Here is a 19,628-nt window from a genome sequence, read left to right as displayed (position 1 = left end):
TGAGCATCTGATAAAACTTTGTAAATCATGCCAGCATCATTCAGGGCTTTGTTTCAATCATGTCTCTTTTAAATATCTTTTGATTTTTGATATTATAATTTAATGCCAATATTTTGGGTGTGTGTGTGTGTGTGTGTGTGTGTGTGTGTGTGTACTCTGGGTCTGAACTAGAGCACTGGGTGAGCGCTCTAACCACAGCTCTAATACAGAGTTACGAGACAAGTTTTAATGCCAGGCTTCTTATCCAAGTAGTTCAGTCTCTTAGCTGTGTGACCTGCAGCAAATGTATATATAACCCCTCTCCCTGTGCTTCAGTTCTCTCATTGTGTGTCGTATAACGATAGAACCTACTTATGGCCATTTCGGGAGGGGGTTAAATAAGCCAGTGCGTAGTAAAAGCTTGATGTCTGGGTGGTGGGTCGAACAGGCTTGGCCTCCCCATAGACTCCTGGGTTTGAATGCTTGGCCCATAGAGAGTGGCGCTTTTAGGAGGTGTGGCCTTGGAGGAAGTGTGTCACTGTGGCAGCCGACCTTGAGGTCTCTTATGCTCAAGCCATGCCCAGTGTAACACACTGCTGCCTGAGGCCATGATGTAGTACTCTCAGCTCAGTCAGCACCATGTCTGCCTGCAGGCTGTCACGTTTCCCACCGTGAGATAATGGACTGAACCTCTGAAACTGTAAGCCGGCCCCAGTTCAATATCTTCTTTTATAAGGTTTGCCTCGGTCATGGTGTCTCTTCACAGCCTTAAGTCTATCTAAGACAGTCTGGCACCTGGGAGATGTCCCCCAGATTAGAGTGGTCACCACCATTAACCACCCGCAGCACCAGCTCAACTTGTGCCTCATGCCCAGGGCTTTCTGCGGGACTGGTGCTCTCGGCAGCTGCTGGCCCTCAGAGACTGATGTGGTCTTTGCTGGGTTCTGCTCCCAGTATGTAATGTGATGTATAAGGAGTTTAAAGCTATTTGGGAGTTGGAGGATGGGTTAGAAACTCCGCTACGGGTGCTATTCTGTAGGAGAGACTGCTTACATTTTATTGGCTAGCATGCGCTTTGAACAGATGAGCGACCTTCGAGGAGGGGGCGGGAAGAAAATGCACAGTAAGGGAGTAGACATGCGGTTTCCTGGGGCTTTAGGGTTCTGTGCTATACAGGGTTGTATTGCAAGGTGGGTGGCAAGAAAATGCCCTTTTAAGAGCACAGGACTGGGCAGGATTGTGCGTGCCTGTGTGTGTGTGTGTGTGTGTGTGTGTGTGTATGTATGTGTGTTTGTGTGTGTGCATGTATGTGTACATGTGTGTCTGTGTGCATGTGTGTGTGTGTATGTGTGTGTATGTATGTGTGTTTGTGTGTGTGCATGTATGTGTACATGTGTGTCTGTGTGCATGTGTGTGTGTATATGTGTGTGTGTGTGTGTGTGTGTGTGTGTGTGCATGTATGCGTACATGTGTGTCTGTGTGCATGTGTGTTTTGTGTGTGTGTGTGTGTGTGTGTGTGTATGTATGTGTGTGTGTGTGTGTGTGTATGTGTACATGTGTGTGTGTGTGTGCATGTGTGTGTGTGTATGTATGTGTGTTGTGTGTGTGTATGTGTACATGTGTGTCTGTGTGCATGTGTGTGTGTGTATGTGTGTGTATGTATGTGTGTTTGTGTGTGTGCATGTATGTGTACATGTGTGTCTGTGTGCATGTGTGTGTGTATGTATGTGTGTTTGTGTGTGTGCATGTATGTGTACATGTGTGTCTGTGTGCATGTGTGTGTGTATGTGTGTATCTGTATGCAGGTGTGCATGTGTGTGCAAACAGAACAGCTGCTCCTAAAGCTCATACGAAAAATACTTAGAGTGAAGGAAGGCGATGTTTTAGAAGAGCAAAGTTGAAGGACTTTCATTTTCTCACCCACAGCTTACAAAGCAACAGTCGGGACAGCGTGACACTGACATATTAACTTGGTGTATAGATTGATGGAACAAAATTCAGAGTCCGAGAGTCTTTATGGTTTCGTTTAATAAATCAATTAAGAAAAGAAGTGCCAACATAATCCACTGGAGAAGAGATAGCCTTTCCCGAGCTGAGGGGATGGGCTCAGCCGCTAACGCATTTCATTTTAAGCAGGAGGACCCGAGTTCAGTCTCCAGGAACCATGCGTAAGTACCCAGCCAGGTGGTTCACCCTTGTAATCCCAGCAGTGACGCGGTAAGGCCGGAGGGAGGGTTCCTGAGGCCAGCTACTCCGTAGCTCCCGGTCAGTGAGGAACCTTGCCTCAAAAGATCCTGAGGAGAGCACTTGAGCTGTCCTCTGGCGCCCACATGCACATGCATGCATGTTCCCCTGCGCGCACGCACACAGACGCATTGCAAAGAAAGCATAGCACTTCCTAACAAACGATGGGTCTTCGCATGATGAACTTGGATGTTTGTCTCATGAGATGCATAAACACGGCCACAGACTGGCGCTTAAGCGCTCCAACAGTAAAGCTCTTAGAACACAACGCCAGAGGAAACCTTTGAGGCCTCGGGACGGCTGAGACCAAGTCTGTGAAAGAAAAAAATGCATCTTTTTTTTCTCATCAAAATATAAAAAGTCTGTACTTGAAAATATAGATAGATGGGGAAGAGCGGAAGCACAGGCAGACTTGGGAAACTGTTTGCAAAACACATATCTGACAAAGAACCTGACCCCAGAACACGTACTCAGGGGATCATTAATAAGCAGACAAAACCCACTTAAAACATATAAAGTACCTAAACAGGCACTTCTCTCCCTTCCCCCCCAGATGCCACGGGCTCAAAAGCACATGAAAAGATGGTCAGCGAGTCGTTAGTCATCGGGGAAATGCAGATTAAAACCACAGGCAGATGCTGTTATGTCCACCATAGTGGTTATACTTTAGAAAAGAAGGGAAACGTTGGCACGGATTTGAAGAAAAGGGAACCATCAAATGGGCTAGAGGAACTGTCAAGTACAGCCGCTTTGAGGGTAACTTGGCAGCTTCTTAAAAAGTGAAAAGTCCATTTCCATATCACCTAGACATTTTAAGCATTTACCCCAGAGAAATAAAAGCGGAAAGTCATAAACAAATGTTCACAGTAGTTTTATCCAGAACAAAATAAGAACCTAAAATGGCCATCAATAAATCAATGGGCGGTGTGTGGCGTATCTGTCCAAGGACTAGTTATCGACACAGGCAGTGTGTATTCATGTAATGAAATGTTATAAACGGCAAGAAGGAACTGATGCATGCTGGGTGCTGGATATCTCATCTCACATCTCACATCTCACATGCTGGGTGAAAGGAGCCAGCCACAAGAGACCAAATCACACACGATTCTATTAAAAGGAAATAGCCAGAAAAGGCAAATCTATAGGAACAATACGTGTGTGGTTCCTATAGAACCACGGGGTGTGGATGGAGATAAACCATGAGTGTGAGGGATTAAATGAGTTGATGGAAATATTCTAAAATGGCTTCACGGAAGTGATTGTACAAGTTGGTAAATTCCACAAAGACTCATCGCGCTATATCCCCTTTGGGAGAAGGAGACGGTGCTGTTTGGATAGGCTAATCACTAGCCGTGTAATCTCAGACACAGCTAACTGCTTGCCTCCATTTACAGCCATTAAAATTGGGAAAAATAGGAAGTCAATACACCTAAAGCGACACTAGGGCACTGACTATGGTGTGCATAGAGTTTGTAGCACAGCATTGACTGCGGGAAGATCTCGGCCGAGCCTACTGCGATCCAGTGCTAATGGACCTTAATTCAGATCTGAAGAAGGTTTTGGACTGCAGTGCGCACAGAACACAGCAATCCTTGTGGAAACAGATCCTGGGATCCTGAGGGGTTACATCTGCTCATGGCGTCTCGTATTCGTCTTGGAGCATCAGTACCTCCCGCACAAGGCTGTTTGCTCATGGCTGCATTCGTACTGGAGGCATAGTCCTGAAGCCTGTAATGTGGGAGCAACTGGCTGTTCCTACACAGGTCCAGCGGGTGTTTGGGCAACATCCACTGTCATCCAAGTCTAGGTCATTTGGGGGCTCACAAGAGGGCCACCTCCCCTAGTCTATGGGACTTTGAAATGATGCCTTCGTGAGGCGGGAACCTCCAGAAGCTGTGCAGATAAAAGGGCAAAGGAGGTTACCAAGGCGAGGGGTATCACCTGAGGAAACCCCAGAAGCAGGAGGGAGCTTGCTGAGTTCGGGCTAGCGTTGCTATGGAGAATAGACAAGAAACAAGTGTCGGGGGTCTTTGGAGACGTTTCTGTTGCTCTTGAGGACAAGCAGTGAGGAGCTCAGAGCAGGTGGTAGGACAAGCTCAGATATCCTCGCTCGGTCCTAAAGGCATCTGTGTACCGTCCCTCCTCGATGTTGTGACCTGGGTTACGCATTCAGCCCGAAGTGTGCTGTTCCTTGGACCACATACGTGCTCGTGCCCAGCTCAAAAAGCGCCTCCCATTCTACCCGAAAGGGACTAAAAGGCATGACATAGTGGCTGAGAGCCGATGGGACTGGCCCTAAGAAAAGCAGGAGACTTGTAAATGTTTCATAAACTTCACTCTGGGCTCCGACCCTGGCTGGGAGCCCATTCATAAGCCCAGGCTGCAGAGGGGCAGGTGTTCTTGGTTTCTATAGCATCGCCCCAGGGAGAAGCTGACAGCGCCACCTGCGAGCTGAAGGAAGCAGGAGGGGCCAGGGCTGGCTTCAGAAACTCCTGCTGGTCTCAGGACCCCTCGTGCACTGGAGCTCACTTTAGCTTCTCCAGCCGGCCACAGCCAGGGATACACAGCCAGGGATACAGGCTGTGCTCAGTCTGAGCGAGGCTGCCCGAGACAGCTGTCACAGGCTGCTGCTCAGCCGGTAGCTTTTGCAAGGGACTGGATTCCTAGCCAGCAATTCCTCAACCAGCTTTGTTGACTCTGAATCAAGAGGAGAAGGTTTTTCTCTTCTTAGAACATCCGAGCTGGGGTTCCCCTCCTTTCTGATTTTAAGTAGTTCCCTCCATGAGAACTAAATTTCAAGTGTTCCTCAAGGGCACACGCAGCGCCCCTGGGCTGGAGGTGCGAGAGGATGACAGCTTCTGAGGTCGCCTGCTAAGGGCTCTGAGGTGCCTCCCCCATCGCCCCCATTCAAAATGCCATTTAACGCATTTGATACCTTCAAAGAAAAAATTTTGAAACCCGGGAAGGAAGGAGTGAAGAATGCCGTGGGAGATTCGCTGGGGATCTTACAAAGGTAAACTCTGAACTCGAACTTTAGGTTTATTTCTGAGTAGCTTCACGTTGCCAGTGTCTAAGATATTTTGAATTGTGTTTATAAAGTCGCATTTTAATGGGAATAGGGGTGGGTCACATCAGATGGTTTCTGGAGCCTCCTCTAGAGCCAAGTTTATGTCTGGACAAAAAGATGTGTGGAAAGTATCGGGACTTGCCAAGCATGCATAAGTCCCCGAGTTCAATCCTCAGCGCTAGGATGTGGAGGTGAGAGGGTTTATTCAAGTCAGGAATATATCAAGCCAAACACTGTTTTATCTGTTAGAATTACCACTCACCTGTTTACCTGTTAGGAATATCACTCACTGCTGGGGGTATTATTTATTATACATATGCTTGTTATAAGAATCAAAAGGAATTCTGGAGCCGGAATTTCATGTTAATTCAGTAGCAATGATGTAGTTGCACTTTGAGCAGAAATAAGAGAGTTTCACTAAAAATGATAGTCAAATATTTGCAGTATTTTTTCTTACATACATATTTTAAACCCAAATACATAATAGAAAGCAAGTGAAATGTTTCTTCCTGATATCGTTCTCAAAGAGGAGAGTGGCTGCAAGGTAGTTTAGAGATGGTAACTTAAAGCATCAGCATTCTGTAAGGGAGAAAAATCGTATGTAGTAGCAGCAGAAACATTCTAAGACTGTTGGTGATTCAAAGAGGTATTTAGTCCCTGACGAGAAAAAAACAACAGTTTTCATATAAAATTTATTACCACAGCAGGAGAGTTTGCCATGTATGAATGAATTGGTATCACCTTTTAATTTGTTCCTTTTCTTAGTCGATAATAAATGTCTCCTTATGTTTTGTGGGTGAATTAACCAGTAGTCATCTCGGCAAGGTAACACGGTTTCTTTTATCTCTCGGATATAGTAATTGTGAGCAATGGCATTGTTATCTTTTTTTTTGTTGTTTGTTTGTTTTTTTTCGGTGTTTGAATAATTATTTCTAATCCTAGTGTGAAAAAATGACATTTGGATTCTTCTTTTAGCTTTAAAAAAAAAAACCCATAAATTTTCAAAGCATTAATGCTCAAGAGGCCACTCTTGAGGTAACGTGGATGATGTCTGAGAAGCTTCCCGTCTCCTGCTTTTACGCCTCGTGTTCCTCTCCATGCTGCGTGTTTCACTGTGTTTCTCCTGATGAGGGTTCATGCCGTAAGAGGATAGAGTTAGCAGCCGCCTCACATTAGTAATTAGAAAGCTTCCCTCTGAGATGCAGGGCCATCCCGTGCAGGGAGGAACTTGGTGAGAGCACAGGAACCTGCCAAAAATAGAAAACGATCATAATATTTTTTTAAATGAGTCTTCTATCCTGTGCTGATCACCCTCCAGGCAGCATCTTACTGTGGTGGTACTCACTTGATTATAAATGCAAAGAGAAAGCACATTAGTGTAATTGGCTCGTCCGAGGGATGACGAAGAAATCTGGCAGAGGGTCAGCGCTGGTCTCCCGACCTCTGCTGAGCCTGTGAAGACCTGAGGGGAAGTATTTAGTCCTTAGAAATGGTAACTTTGAACCTCAGTTGTTATCCACCATTTCTCCCATGATTCCATTCTTCCCAATGAGTGACATACGGTCAGATTTTTGTCCCCAATTATTACACATTGGGTTTCATTAATAAGAACAAGGGGCATTTGTTTCCCATCTTATCATAAACATATTTAACCTTAAGCCACCTTCCACTTGATTGCTTTTGGGGGGAGGGGAACTTTATTGTTTTTGAAAATAGGAAACATCAATCGTAAGAGTGACTTCTACGGTTTGGTTAGATGATTCGTATGGAGGGATCTTTGCTTACAAAGCCGGTAGTCAGGTTCACGACTGAATCAGTAACTTCCAAGTCACACAGCCTGCACTTGAAATGGATCTGTGAGTCTGGGGCTTTTTAACCAGTGTCCGAAGCAGTGGTTTTTCAACCTTCCTAATGCTGTGACCTTTAATACACTTCCTCATGTTGCGGTGACCCCAACCATAAAATTATTTCTCTCATACTTCATAACTGTAATCTTGCTACTGTTATGAATTTTAATGTACATATCCGATATAGAAGGTATCTGATATTCAACCCCCAAAGAGGTGGAGACCTCTGTGAGGTTGAGAACTACTGGTCTGGAGACAAGCACCATAGAATAGGCTAGGAGGAGAGTACACCGATCAAATTCTGGACACCGTCATGGCTGACATACTATGGGACATCTTTAGAACAAACAAACCAATTCCAAGATTCAGTGTGTTCGTTAGGCAGACCTTAGGTGGAAATTGCTGGCAGGGAAAGGAAGGAGAGAGAGTACTCAAGCCTCAGTCGTGGTGATCTCTGTGTCAGAATTATCCAGACGAGCTCTGCCACAAGTCTATAAGATGATTACACGCAAAGTGTCCTACCAAGAGCCCAGCATACAAAGAGGCATTTGCTCCTTATTTTGTAGCTTTCCTCATAAAACCAGGTGACAGACTCCAAGCCTAACAGTAAAACAAAGTATGTTTTCTGCCTCCAAAGGCATTGGGAGATCAGAAGCCCTGCTTTTAACTCTGCAGGTGAAGGGAGTTATAGGCGTGGTCTGTCCTAAGGTTTAAGACTGTGAGTATCATCTGAATGGAATTCCCAAAATTCTTCTGTTTGATCATGGACTGCTCCTCCTGGCTTGGGGAGTGGTCACCAAGCAGGGACGCCTTTGAGAGTTCCCACATGGGGTTGATTACTGTCAGTTTCTCTGGAGAATGGTTTCTATCAGCTTAGCTGCAGGCATGGTAAGAGTTTAGAAGTTCGGAGTGAACAAAGATTCCCACACTTAGAGCGGAGCCTGGGGCTGTAGAGTTGACACAGAAGCCATTGAACTTGGAGTGCGTGTCCCAAAATTAGCATGCAAATTTGTTCAGCTTCAGTGGTAATGAGGGTATTCCAGGACTGTTCATCCATAGAAATATAGTAATTATGGCCAGTGCATACCGTATTCCAGACACTGTAATTTATTTAATACTATTAAAAAAAAAAACCCATGAAGAGGAGACTACCACTGTTGCAATTTTGTAGATGAAGAAATCAAGGCACAGAGAGGTTGAGTAAGTTGTCCGAGGACACATAGCTTACAGATAGCTTAGATTTCAAACCAGACATTCTCTGTCAAAATCTTTAATTTTTAATTGACACATAAAAACTGCGTACTCGTGGAGTATAGTGTGATGATTTGATGCATTATACAATGTAATTTTCACGTCAAGATAATTAGCACTCCCATCTCCTTAAGCATCCAGCATCCTTTGCATTAGAAACTTTGGATTGCCTCTTGTTCCTTATAAGATAGATAGTAAGTTACTGTAAACGATGGCTACCCCTTGGGCTGTCCTTCATCCCTCTCTGCTTTCTCTTCCCTTTCTAGTTCCAAGTGAATATTATTCTACACACGACTTCTGTAACATCACCTGCCACGCCCCTCTGTGTGTGTGTGTGTGGTGTGTGTGTGTGTGTGTGTGTGGTGTGTGTGTGTGTGTGTGTGTGTGTGTGTGTGTGTGTGTGTGTAGGGGGGATACTGGGAATTGAACCCAGGTCCTCACATATTTAGTGTTGTATTTGTGTGATAAACAGATGTACCTCACATGCACTTATGGTCCTCTCAACAAAGAAGTCTGTGTTAAAGATGCTCTGAGATGACATGAGCCTAGGTTCCACCTGCTGTGATATCCCTGATCTGCATGACCTGAGGCAAAGAACATGGTGAGGCCAGGTGATTCTACTAAGTTATGTCAGGCCACACCCCATCAATGCTCACAACACTCCCCACCCCCCAGAGTTTGACTTCATTCCACCAGTGCCTTCTCAGTCCACTCTGTACTATATAGACTTCTTGGATTTTTTTTTTTTTTCAAGAACAGAGTTTCTTCGTGTAGTCCTGGCTGTCCTGGAACTCACTGTAACTCAAGAGATCCCCTGCCTCTGCTCCCAAGTGCTGGGATTAAAGGATGGTGCTGCCACCACTTGGCTGACTTCCTGGCTCTTACTGGAGCTCCCCCCAGCCCCCCAACCCCCAACTCCTCCCCCTTACGATGTCAATTCATAAGGTCTGTTCCCAGGGAGAGCTATTCTAGCTTAACCTCCCTCCTCTCACCTACCTCCCAGTGCCCCTTTCTTCATTTTATTCTACCATGGTTAGGCAGGATTCTCTAAAAGCAAAGAGTGTTGAGTCAGGGGGTTTGGGGGAGCCCGAACTATAATTCATGAAAACAAAGCTAACTTATAATACATGTGACGGAGGAAGTAAGACAGGGCAGGAAAGCAGAGAGGACTATGGGAAGCTATCGTCTCAGGCAACGGGCAGCGGAGGCTGAGGACCGTAGCCAGCACAGAGGATCAGCCTGGTGTATGGCTGCATTAGTCAGTCAGTGGCTGTAGGCTGCTCCAGCAGGTATGGAGATCACTCACCTGTGGGCAGTTTTAGAAGGGAGGGGCTGTGCTCTCTTAGCAGCCCTGAAGGCGAAGGATAAGTGGCTGTTCCAGGCATGTGCTGGCCTGGTCGTCTTACTCATGCACCTCAGTGCCTGAGCAGCCAACCATTATATGACTTGCTTCTCTCCTTTTGCTTCTACTTGCTCCTCTCAGGATGATGGTCCATTCAGGTTCATCTGCATCCCAGCTCCATGCTTTTTTTTTTTTTTTTTTAATTAGATACATTTCTTTACTTACATTTCAAATGTATTCCCTTTCCTGGTTTCCTGTTCACAAGCTCTCCTCCCCTCCCCCTCCCCCATACAGGTATTTCCCCCTCCATCCCTCTTACCACTCCCATCCCCAATATTCCCCTGCCCTGGGGGTCCAACCTTGGCAGGACCAAGGGCTTCCCCTTCCACTGGTGCCCCAACAAATCTATTCTCTGCTACATATGCAGTTGGAGCCCTGGGTCAGTCCATGTATAGTCTTTCAGTAGTGGTTTAGTCCCTGGAAGCTCTGGTTGGTTGGCATTGTTGTTCTTATGGGGTTGCAAGCCCCTTCAGCTCTTTCAATCCTTCCTCTAATTCCCCCCAAGGGGGTCCTGTTCTCAGTTCAGTGGTTTGCTGCTAGTGTTGACCTCTGTATTGGACATGCTCTGGATGTGTCTCTCAGGAGAGATCATATAGATCTTTCAGCATGCACATTTTAGCTTCATCAATCTTATCTAGTTTTGGTGGCTGTATATATATATGGGTCACATGTGAGGCACGGTCTGAATGGCCGTTCCTTCAGTTGCTGTTCTAAACTTTGCTTCCATATCCCCTCCTGTGGATATTTTTTCCCCTTTTAAGAAGGAGAGGGAGCATCCACATTTTGATCATCCTTCTTTTTGAGCTTCCTGTGGTCTGTGGATTGCATCTTGGGTAATTCGAGCTTCTGGGCTAATATCCACTTATCAATGAGTGCATACCAAGTGTGTTTTTCTGTGATTGGGTTATCTCACTCAGGATGATATTTTCTAGTTCATTCCATTTGCCTATGAATTTCATGAAGTCATTATTTTTGATAGCTGAGTAGTACTCCATTGTGTAGATGTACCACATTTTCTGTAACCATTCCTCTGTTGAAGGACATCTGGGTTCTTTCCAGCTTCTTCTGGCTATCATAAATAAGGCTGCGATGAACATAGTGGAGCATGTGTCTTTGTTGTATGTTGGAGCATCTTTTGGGTATAAGCCCAGGAGAGTTATAGCTGGGTCCTTAGGTAGTGGAATGTTCAATTTTCTGAGGAACCTCCAGACTGATTTCAAGAATGGTTGTACCAGTTTGCAATCCCACCAACAATGGAGGAGTGTTTCTCTTTCTCCACATCCCCGCCAGCATCTGCTGTCACCTGAGATTTTATTTTAGCCATTCTGATTGGTATGAGGTAAAATCTCAGGGTTGCTTTGATTTGCATTTCCCTGATGACTAAGGATGTTGAACATTTCTTAAGGTGCTTTTTGGCCATTTGATAATCCTCAGCTGAAAATGTTTTGTTAAGCTCTGTACCCCATTTTTTTTGTACCCCATTTTTTAATAGGGTTATTTGGCTCTCCGGAGTCTTAACTTCTTGAGTTCTTGGTATATTTTGGATATTATCCCTTTATCAGATTTGTATTGGTAAAGATCTTTTCCCCATCTGTTGGTTGCCATTTTGTCCTAATGACAGTGTCTTTTGCCTTACAGAAGCTTTGCAGTTTTTTGAGGTCCCATTTGTTGATTCTTGATCTTAGAGCATAAGCCATTGGTGTTTTGTTTAGGAAATTTTCCCCAGTATCCATGGGCTCGAGACTCTTCCCCACTTTTTCTTCTATTAGTTTGAGTGTATCTGGTTTGATGTGGAGGTCCTTGATCCACTTTAATTTAAGCTTTTTACAGGGTGAAAAGAATGGATTGATCTGCATTCTACATGCTGACCTCTAGTTGAACCAGCACCATTTGTTGAAAATGATATCTTTCTTTCATTGGGTGGTTTTAGCTCCTTTTTCAAAGATCAAGTGACTATAGGTGTGTGGGTTCATTTCTGGGTCTTCAATTCTGTTCCACTGATCTATCTGCCTGTCTCTGTACCAATACCATACAGTTTTTATGAGTATTGCTCTGTAATACTGCATGAAGTCAGGGATGGTAATTCCACCAGAAGTTCTTTTATTGTTGAGTATAGTTTTGGCTATCCTGGGTTTTTGTTATTCCAAATGAATTTGCAAATTGCTCTTTCTATCTCTATAAAGAATTGAGTAGAAATTTTGATGGGAATTGCATTGAATCTGTAGATTGCTTTTGGCAAAATGGACATCTTTACTATATTAATCCTGCCAATCCATGAGCATGGGAGATCTTTCCATCTTCTGAGATCTTCTTCAATTTCTTTCTTCAGAGACTTGAAGTTCTTGTCATACAGATCTTTCACTTGCTTGGTTAAAGTCACACCGAGGTATTTTATGTAATTTGGGAATATTGTGAAGGGTGTTTATCCTTTGAGTAGAGGAAGGCTACTGATTTGTTTGAGGGATACAAATTGGAAAGGAAGAAATCAAAATATCACTATTTGCAGATGATATGATAGTGTATTTAAGTGACCCCAAAAGTTCCACCAGAGAACTACTTAACCTGATAAACAACTTCAGCAAAGTGTCGGGGTATAAAATTAACTCAAACAAATCAGTAAGCTTCATGCTCTTAATCCCTGAGATATCTTCCAGAGAAGCTACCAGAACAAACAATAGCTCCCACTGTAATGATTGGTTTTTCTTCTTCAATTATTTTGATTTCCTTCATTTCTGTTATTTCCTCTGGGAAGTTGATCCTGACTGTCAGCCTGGAGGGATCTGAAACCAAGTTAATATTTCCTTCCTGGGTCTTGGTTATTGAATCTACCCATTTGCAGGTCACACTTGACCAAAGAATACCAGGGAATGTCTCAGTAGGTATCTGGGTGCCAAAATATTTCTTCTTTCATGATAAAGTCACAGTCCTAATCTCTCCTGAGGACCAGGATCCATGCTGCTTGTTGTTGTGATGGTCCTTGGTCTTTCTGTAGTCTTCCATGATAGCCTCAAAGAGGCCAGACAGTAATCATAGCTCCTCATTTAATGGGAGGGCCTTTGTGTTCCACACCTGATCTTAGCCAAGAGGTCAAGAAGAGATTCCAAGGTGCTGGAGAGATGGCCCAGTGGTTGGGAGTGTCTGCTGCTTTTGCAGAGGATCCAAGTTCAGTTCCCAGCACCTACATCTGGATGGAAGCTCCCTCTGGTCTCTGTAGGCACTGAACACATGTACACATCCTCACAGACACATAGACAGACACATGAAAATAAAAATAAAATCTTTAAAGAAAGAGAAGTGATTCCGAAGAGTTCCAAATGGGAGAGTTCTTCCTGGTGAGCCAGGATCTATCTGTCAAGCCATGAGCTGAGCTCTGAAGAGTGATTTTTTTTTCTCAGACTTAGCCATTCCTCATCTTTGTCTTAGTCACTGTCCTATTGCTTTGAAGAGACACCATAACCAAAGGCAGCTCTTATAAAAGAAAGCATTTAGGGGTTGGGGATTTAGCTCAGTGGTAGAGCGCTTGCCTAGCAAGCTCAAGGCCCTGGGTTCGGCCCCAGCTCTGGAAAAAAAAAAAAAAAAAGAAAAGAAAAAAAAGAAAGCATTTAACTTGGGGCTGGCTTGCAGTTTCGGGGGCTTAGTCCATGATTATCATGGTGGGATGCAGACAGGCATGGTGGTGGAGCAGTGGCTGAGAGCTTTACATCCTGATCTGTAGGAGGCAACTATCCAGCCAAAGAGAGAAGGAGAGAGACAGAAGAGAGAGAGAGAGAGAGAGAGAGAGAGAGAGAGAGAGAGAGAGAGAGAGACAGAGACAGAGACAGAGACAGAGACACAGAGAGAAAGAGAGACAGAGAGACAGAGACAGAGACAGAGACAGAAACAGAGAGATAGATAGAGAGGGATAGAGGGAGAGGGATAGAGATGGGGGAGAGAGAAAGATAGATCTATCTATCTATCTATCTATCTATCTATCTATCTATCTATCTATCTATCTATCTATCTATCTCTATCTTTTAAAACCTCAAAGCCCACCCCCAGTGGCACACCTGCTCCATGAAGAACACACCTCTTAGTTCTTCCCAAACAGTCTCACCAAATGGGGACTAAGCATGCAAATATTTGAGCCTATGGGAGCGCTTCTCATTCAAACTACCACACCATCTCTCCAGTGGGGACATTATGTTTTCATGGCTTTGATCATGCCATCATGCCAGCTCATGAAAACTATTTTTGACTACATTGTCTCTTGATATCTTGTGATGAGGTAGTCCATTTACCCTCCCCCGCTCCACTCAGTTGCATGCCAGGAGTTGGGCTTTATCTACTAGGGAGGCATGGCCTTACTCTAGATTGCATGCTGTTGTTCATTGAGAGTTTGTTAGACAGTTCGTCTGATACTTTCCCTCATATGGAACCATATGTATGTAGATAATACATCTCAAGCAGTGAGATGGCTTCTACTGTGACTTGGGCAAGTCATGGGCCACTTTCTTGCTTTTGGATCTTACCTAAAACTAACAGTTTTCAGCGTATAGTTTGTTTCACAGAATAAGTTTGCCAGAACAATGTTCCCTAGTGTTCAGTACAGTGCTTTGTATATCTTTAAGTAGAAAATGCTGAGTACAGCCATTTTTCCTTTACTTAGGAGGAAGTGTTCTAGAACGCCCTGAACCAAGTTTGTGTGTGTGTGCATGCGAGCACTGCGTGCCTGTGTGTGCATGTGTGTGAGTGTGTGTGCGTGTATGTGCACATGCATATGTGTGTGTACACCTATAAATCCTTGAACATTTATTCGTCATACTCAGGTGGACATGAATTTTATAAGTAGTTGGCATTCATTTTGCTAATGAGCTCTGTAAAACATGTTATGTACTTGTCATAATGGACCGCTGCGGTATTCTGCGGAAGTTCCTGCAGGTCTGCGACTATGAATCACCATAAAATCTCATAAATCTCCCCACTGGGATTTGCTTCAAAGGACCTCAGGTTTGAGCTCTCAGGTCTCTTTTCTAACCATAGCCAGGAGACTTCCCTTTCTTCCCCTCCCCCACTCCTTCTCCTCTCCTCTCCCCTCCCCCCACTGCTTCTCCTCTCCCCTCCCCTCCCCTCCCCCACTCCTCCTCCTTGCCCTCCCTTCCCCTTCCCCCTTGCTCCCCTTCCTGTTCTTTTCCTCCTCTCCCATCTTCGATTTTCCTCTTTCCCTCCTTCCCTTTCCACCCACCCTCTCTCCTCTTTTTCCTCTAACCACCGTCCTCCCAGCTCCATCCTCCCACTTCCTCCCTCATTCCTTCCACCCCTCTCCTTCCTCCTCCTTCTCTTCATAGCAGATGAATCCAGGGCCTTGTTCTTGGGAAGCACACGCTCTACTCTAGGGCACCGCACCAGTCCTGGGAGGTCGTTGTTGCTTTGCCTCTGAGACAACACTAAATAGCCCTGGCTGGCTTCAAACTCAGCCTTCTGGGTAGCTGGGATAGCAGGTTCAAGTGATAGTGCCTGCACCCCACCCCCACCAAATCTCCCTATATTGCTAAGTCCTAGGCTCAGTCCCTAGTCTTTCCAGTAGATGTTATTATAGGCTTAGGCCACTGTCCCTGGCTTTATTTTCAGGTCTAAAGAGTCTTTTTTATATTTTCCCAAACTCTCCAATACATGTATATAACAGCCAAATTCTTTAAATGCTCGGTTTAGGCGTACTACATAAAGAACCTACGGAAGACGATGTTTCTGTTTTGGACATGGACATATATAATGTACGAACACATAGACGCTCTCTCCGCTTCCACGGAGCAGCACACTGCACCACTCAAGGGGCTTCGTTACAATCAACAGATGGATAAAGGGTATCCAGCTTTGATAAAGTGGACAGGAAGTTAGGAAGGCAGGGCCAAGCCTGGGTGCTGGATCTGCAGAGGAAAAGCAGTGGGAACATACTATGTGATGACACTAGACTGCTCTAGATGGAACGTCATCACTCCCGATCACGGCTGTTGGTACCAGTTATGGTTTGCTGGGCAGTCCTCTGGCTGTGACCATGGGCAACAGCTGCCTCTCCAGGGCACAACCACTGTTGGCATTGCTCTTCCTCCTTTCTCCCCCTCCTCCTGTTCTTCTCTTTCTTCTCCTCCTCCTCCTCTTCCTCCTCCTACTCTTCCTCCTGCTCTTCCTCCTCTTCCTCCTCATCTTTCTTCTCCTTATTCTCCTTCTCCTCTTCTTCCTCCTTCTACTCTCTTTTCTTCTTCTCCTCCTCTTTTTCCTCCTTCTCCTACTTTTCCTCCTTCTCCTCTTTCTTTTCTTCTCTTCCTTCTCCTCTTCCTCTTTCTCCTTCTACCCCTCTTCTCTTTCTTCTCCTCCTTCTCTTCTAAATCTTACTCAAGTGTTTCTGATGCCAAAGAGTCTACCTGGGACTATGCAGACAGCTGCCAGAAACCCCAGAAAAAGCAGGTTTTTTTTTCTTTCTGTTGTTCAGGCAAGATCCGGGTCTCAAGAGGCAGTTAAGGCACTGAGCAGCTATGGATGTCAGTTAATTCTGAGGTTATTTGCTCCTAACTACGATTTCTATGTTTCTATTTTTCATAATGACACGAGTAATACTTGAGTTTTGACTCTACGTATACTGCAATGTAGTGTGGCAATGGGGAATGGTGGGGACTGTAGCAAAAGGGGGACCCATGCGCAGCCAGGAGACAGTGTGGGCGTAATAATTCTAGGTCTTTGAAAGTTTCAAAATTAAAAAAAAACCCTCCATTTGTTTCCAGGCTTCCAACTTACGATTTTTTAAACTCTGGCAGTGGAGGTCAGATTCCCAGACCTCTCCATGCATACATCATGCACGCCAGCTGAGGCTGTCAAACTTGTTGGTGTGTCACCAGAGACCTAGGGTTTTAGAATTAAAGACAAGGACAACAGCACAGAGACTGAAATTTGTACTGGGGCAGGAAACAGGAAGTCTGCCTGAAAGATGGGGGGAAAGGGAAAAACTGCAAGACAGCATGAACTGACCCCCAAACCCTGAAATTGCTGGAAGCTATGGCGGATCCTAATCCACATGATTGTGTATGGTTGGTGTTCTTGTAAGAAAACATTTCGAGACACTTGAGAGGCCACGAGGGCACGGACCAGTAATCCCCACCTCCCTGAGACCCTTTGAAGCATTTCCTCATGTTGTAGAGACCCCAACCACATTTTTGTTGCTACTTCATAATTGCACCTTTGCTACGGATATGAATTGCTATGTAAATCTGTGTTTTCTGATGGCCTCAGGAGACCCCTGGGAAATGGTCATCTGACTCCTAAGGAGGTCGTGACCCACAGGTTGAGAACCCCTGGTGTAGGTAGCCAAATTCCCTCTAAGAAAGCAATTTAAAGGGAGGAAGGGTCTATTTTGGCACTTGGCTGAAGGTACAGTCCAGAAGGGGGAAGCCTGGTGGCTAGAGTGGATTGTGGCTGTAGAGGTCTGAGTGTGAGGCTGCTTGTTCACATCTGGGGAGATCAGGAAACAGAGGTGGGGCAGGAAGAAGAGGCCAGGTTATAAACCTCAAGGCTTAGCTCGCCTCTTACTCCAACTGAACTACATAAAAAACAAATATATGCTATATATATCATATCACATATAATATAAATATATTATTATAATAAATATACAGTAAACATATCATATATAATAAAATATATTATACTAAATATATTACAATATAATAATATATAATATAAATATAAAATAATATATAATAGATAATACAAATTACACACACACACACATACACATATTGTCTTAGTCAGGGTTTGTATTCCTGCATAAACACCATGACCAAGTAGCAAGTTGGGGAGGAAAGGGTTTATTCAGCTTACACTTCCACATTGCTGTTCATCACCAAAGGAAGTCAGGACTGGAACTCACACAGGTCAGGAAGCAGGAGCTGATACAGAGGCCATGGAGGGATGCTGCTTATTGGCTTGCTTCCCCTGGCTTGCTCAGCTTGCTCTCTTATAGAACCCAGGACCACCAGCCCAGGGACAGCACCACACACAATGGACTGGGCCCTCCCTCCTTGATCACCAATTGAGAAAGTGCCTTACAGCTGGGTCTCATGGAGGCATTTCCTCAACTGAGGCTCCTTTCTCTGTGAGAACTCCAGCTTGTGTCAAGTTGACACACAAAACCAGCCAGAACAATATATATTCTCCCTTAATTCACAACACAGTCTCGAGAGGACTTACCCCATCTTACTTGGAATCGCACCATCAACACGTACCCAACGCTGGCAAGTGGGCGGCGTTTAAGCACTTAAGTGATCTGTGGGTTCTGCTCACTGTGCACGCATGACACTGAGCTTGTTCCTTAAGTGAGAAACCTCCTCCACACTCCATGGAACACTTGGATTCACTGACGAGTTAACTGTTGTGAAAATGCTTGAAGACTTCTCAGGGTCTGTTGAGCAGTGAGGCTCTGGGGCTTAGACTCTTACTAGACAATCATCGCCCATGAGAACAATGGAAGGAACGTTTGAGTGTGGAAAAGGCCCCAGCCCACAGTCTGCAGCTTTCTATATCTGGAGAAACAACAATGCTGGCTGTCACCCTGGAAAGAATGAAGATTCTCTCATCTAAAGGAAGAGCCATGGGCAAACGCGGAGAGAGTCCAGAGTGGTCTGAACAGCTATTATGGCTAATTAAAGCCCTCCATTTCTTAAGAAAGGAATTCTTTTTTCTCCCTTATTCATGACCAAGTGTCCATCCTTCACCTAGAGATTATTTGGGGGACGGGAAGAATACATTCTCACTCCGTCTCTGAGGGCTGCAAGTCTGGAGTGATGTGTGCACTGACCCCCCAACGCCATTCAGCTGAATGAGGATCCATTGTCTACGTGAACTGCGCTGAGCTCTGGGAACGAAGACGAGGCGAGGGCTCCTGCCCACCGGGTGGGACGGGTCTTCACTCGCTCGTGCACACATGCGTGATGTGGCGTCATTACTCTCTACCCCTATGCTGAAGAAGACAAAGAGAAAACCCGATCTCTAACTCTCAACATGATCAGCATCCAGACGGAGGACTACAAAGTCTTATGGTGCCGTGGGATGCGGGAAATGTGCTTAGCACAAAACGAATAAAACAGACGCCACATGGGAGGACTGGGATGGCGTGGGGCCTGTCGGTTAGTCGATGTGCATGCCTTTATTGGCTCTACTATTTTACTCTGTGTGGCTTAAACCCTAACAGCTCCATAACATTTATTATAGAAGAAATGGGAGGTTCAGAGCAGCCAAGACACTTGCCTGAGGCCACACAGCTATTTACTCATCCCGGCCACGTTGTCTGACTGTCTGAAGTGTGCTCTCCCTTAGTCTTCCTGTTTGAGCTTTCCTATATCAAAACGCCAACCCGACACAGCAAAAGCTCAGCCACTGATTCGGTTTATTTCCGAGACAGGGTCACACTATGCTGTCTAGAAGGTCACTAGGTAGACCAGGCTGGGCTCGAACTCGCTGAGATCCACCCGTCTCTGCCTCTAGAGACCTGGAGATAAAGGAATGTTTCGCTAGGCCTGGCAACTTGGTTTTAATTTTATCGTTGGTGTGTTTGTTTTTGTTTTTTTTTTTTTTTTTTAATTTTAGAATAGGAGGGGAAGCCCACAGTCTTATACACATCAGGCAAATGCTGCTTCACTAAACTACACCCTCCCACTACTTGAACATTTTTGAAACGAATCAGTCTGTTGTTCTTTGTACCTCACCCGATACAAATTAAACCTTCATCGCCTCGATGTCTCCTGACCTCCGTCCAGGCTGAGCGAATGCCTCACACACAGCTCAGGACATCGCTCTAGGGTCCACCCTGTGG

The 19,628-nt window shown here is 45.1% G+C and overlaps 1 protein-coding gene across 2 annotated transcripts in view; it reads left to right on the top strand.

Annotated features, from left to right (window-relative positions):
* The first annotated feature begins 4,521 nt into the window (after nt 1–4,521).
* Nucleotides 4,522–19,628, top strand: part of Slc17a8 (solute carrier family 17 member 8) — a 49,426-nt gene continuing 34,319 nt past the window's right edge. The window contains exon 1 of one of the 2 annotated variants that reach the window (XM_032911074.1): nt 4,522–5,236. In XM_032911074.1, the coding sequence (XP_032766965.1) occupies nt 5,136–5,236 (101 nt within the window). In that variant the 5' untranslated portion in view covers nt 4,522–5,135. The remainder of the gene's footprint in view (nt 5,237–19,628) is intronic. The other variant, XM_032911083.1, reaches the window with a different exon arrangement.

The sequence above is a fragment of the Rattus rattus genome, chromosome 1, assembly GCF_011064425.1.
Source record: "Rattus rattus isolate New Zealand chromosome 1, Rrattus_CSIRO_v1, whole genome shotgun sequence".
Taxonomy (NCBI): Eukaryota; Metazoa; Chordata; class Mammalia; order Rodentia; family Muridae; genus Rattus; species Rattus rattus.
Note: the sequence above shows the minus strand (reverse complement) of the source record. Positions and strands in the feature narration are given on the sequence as shown.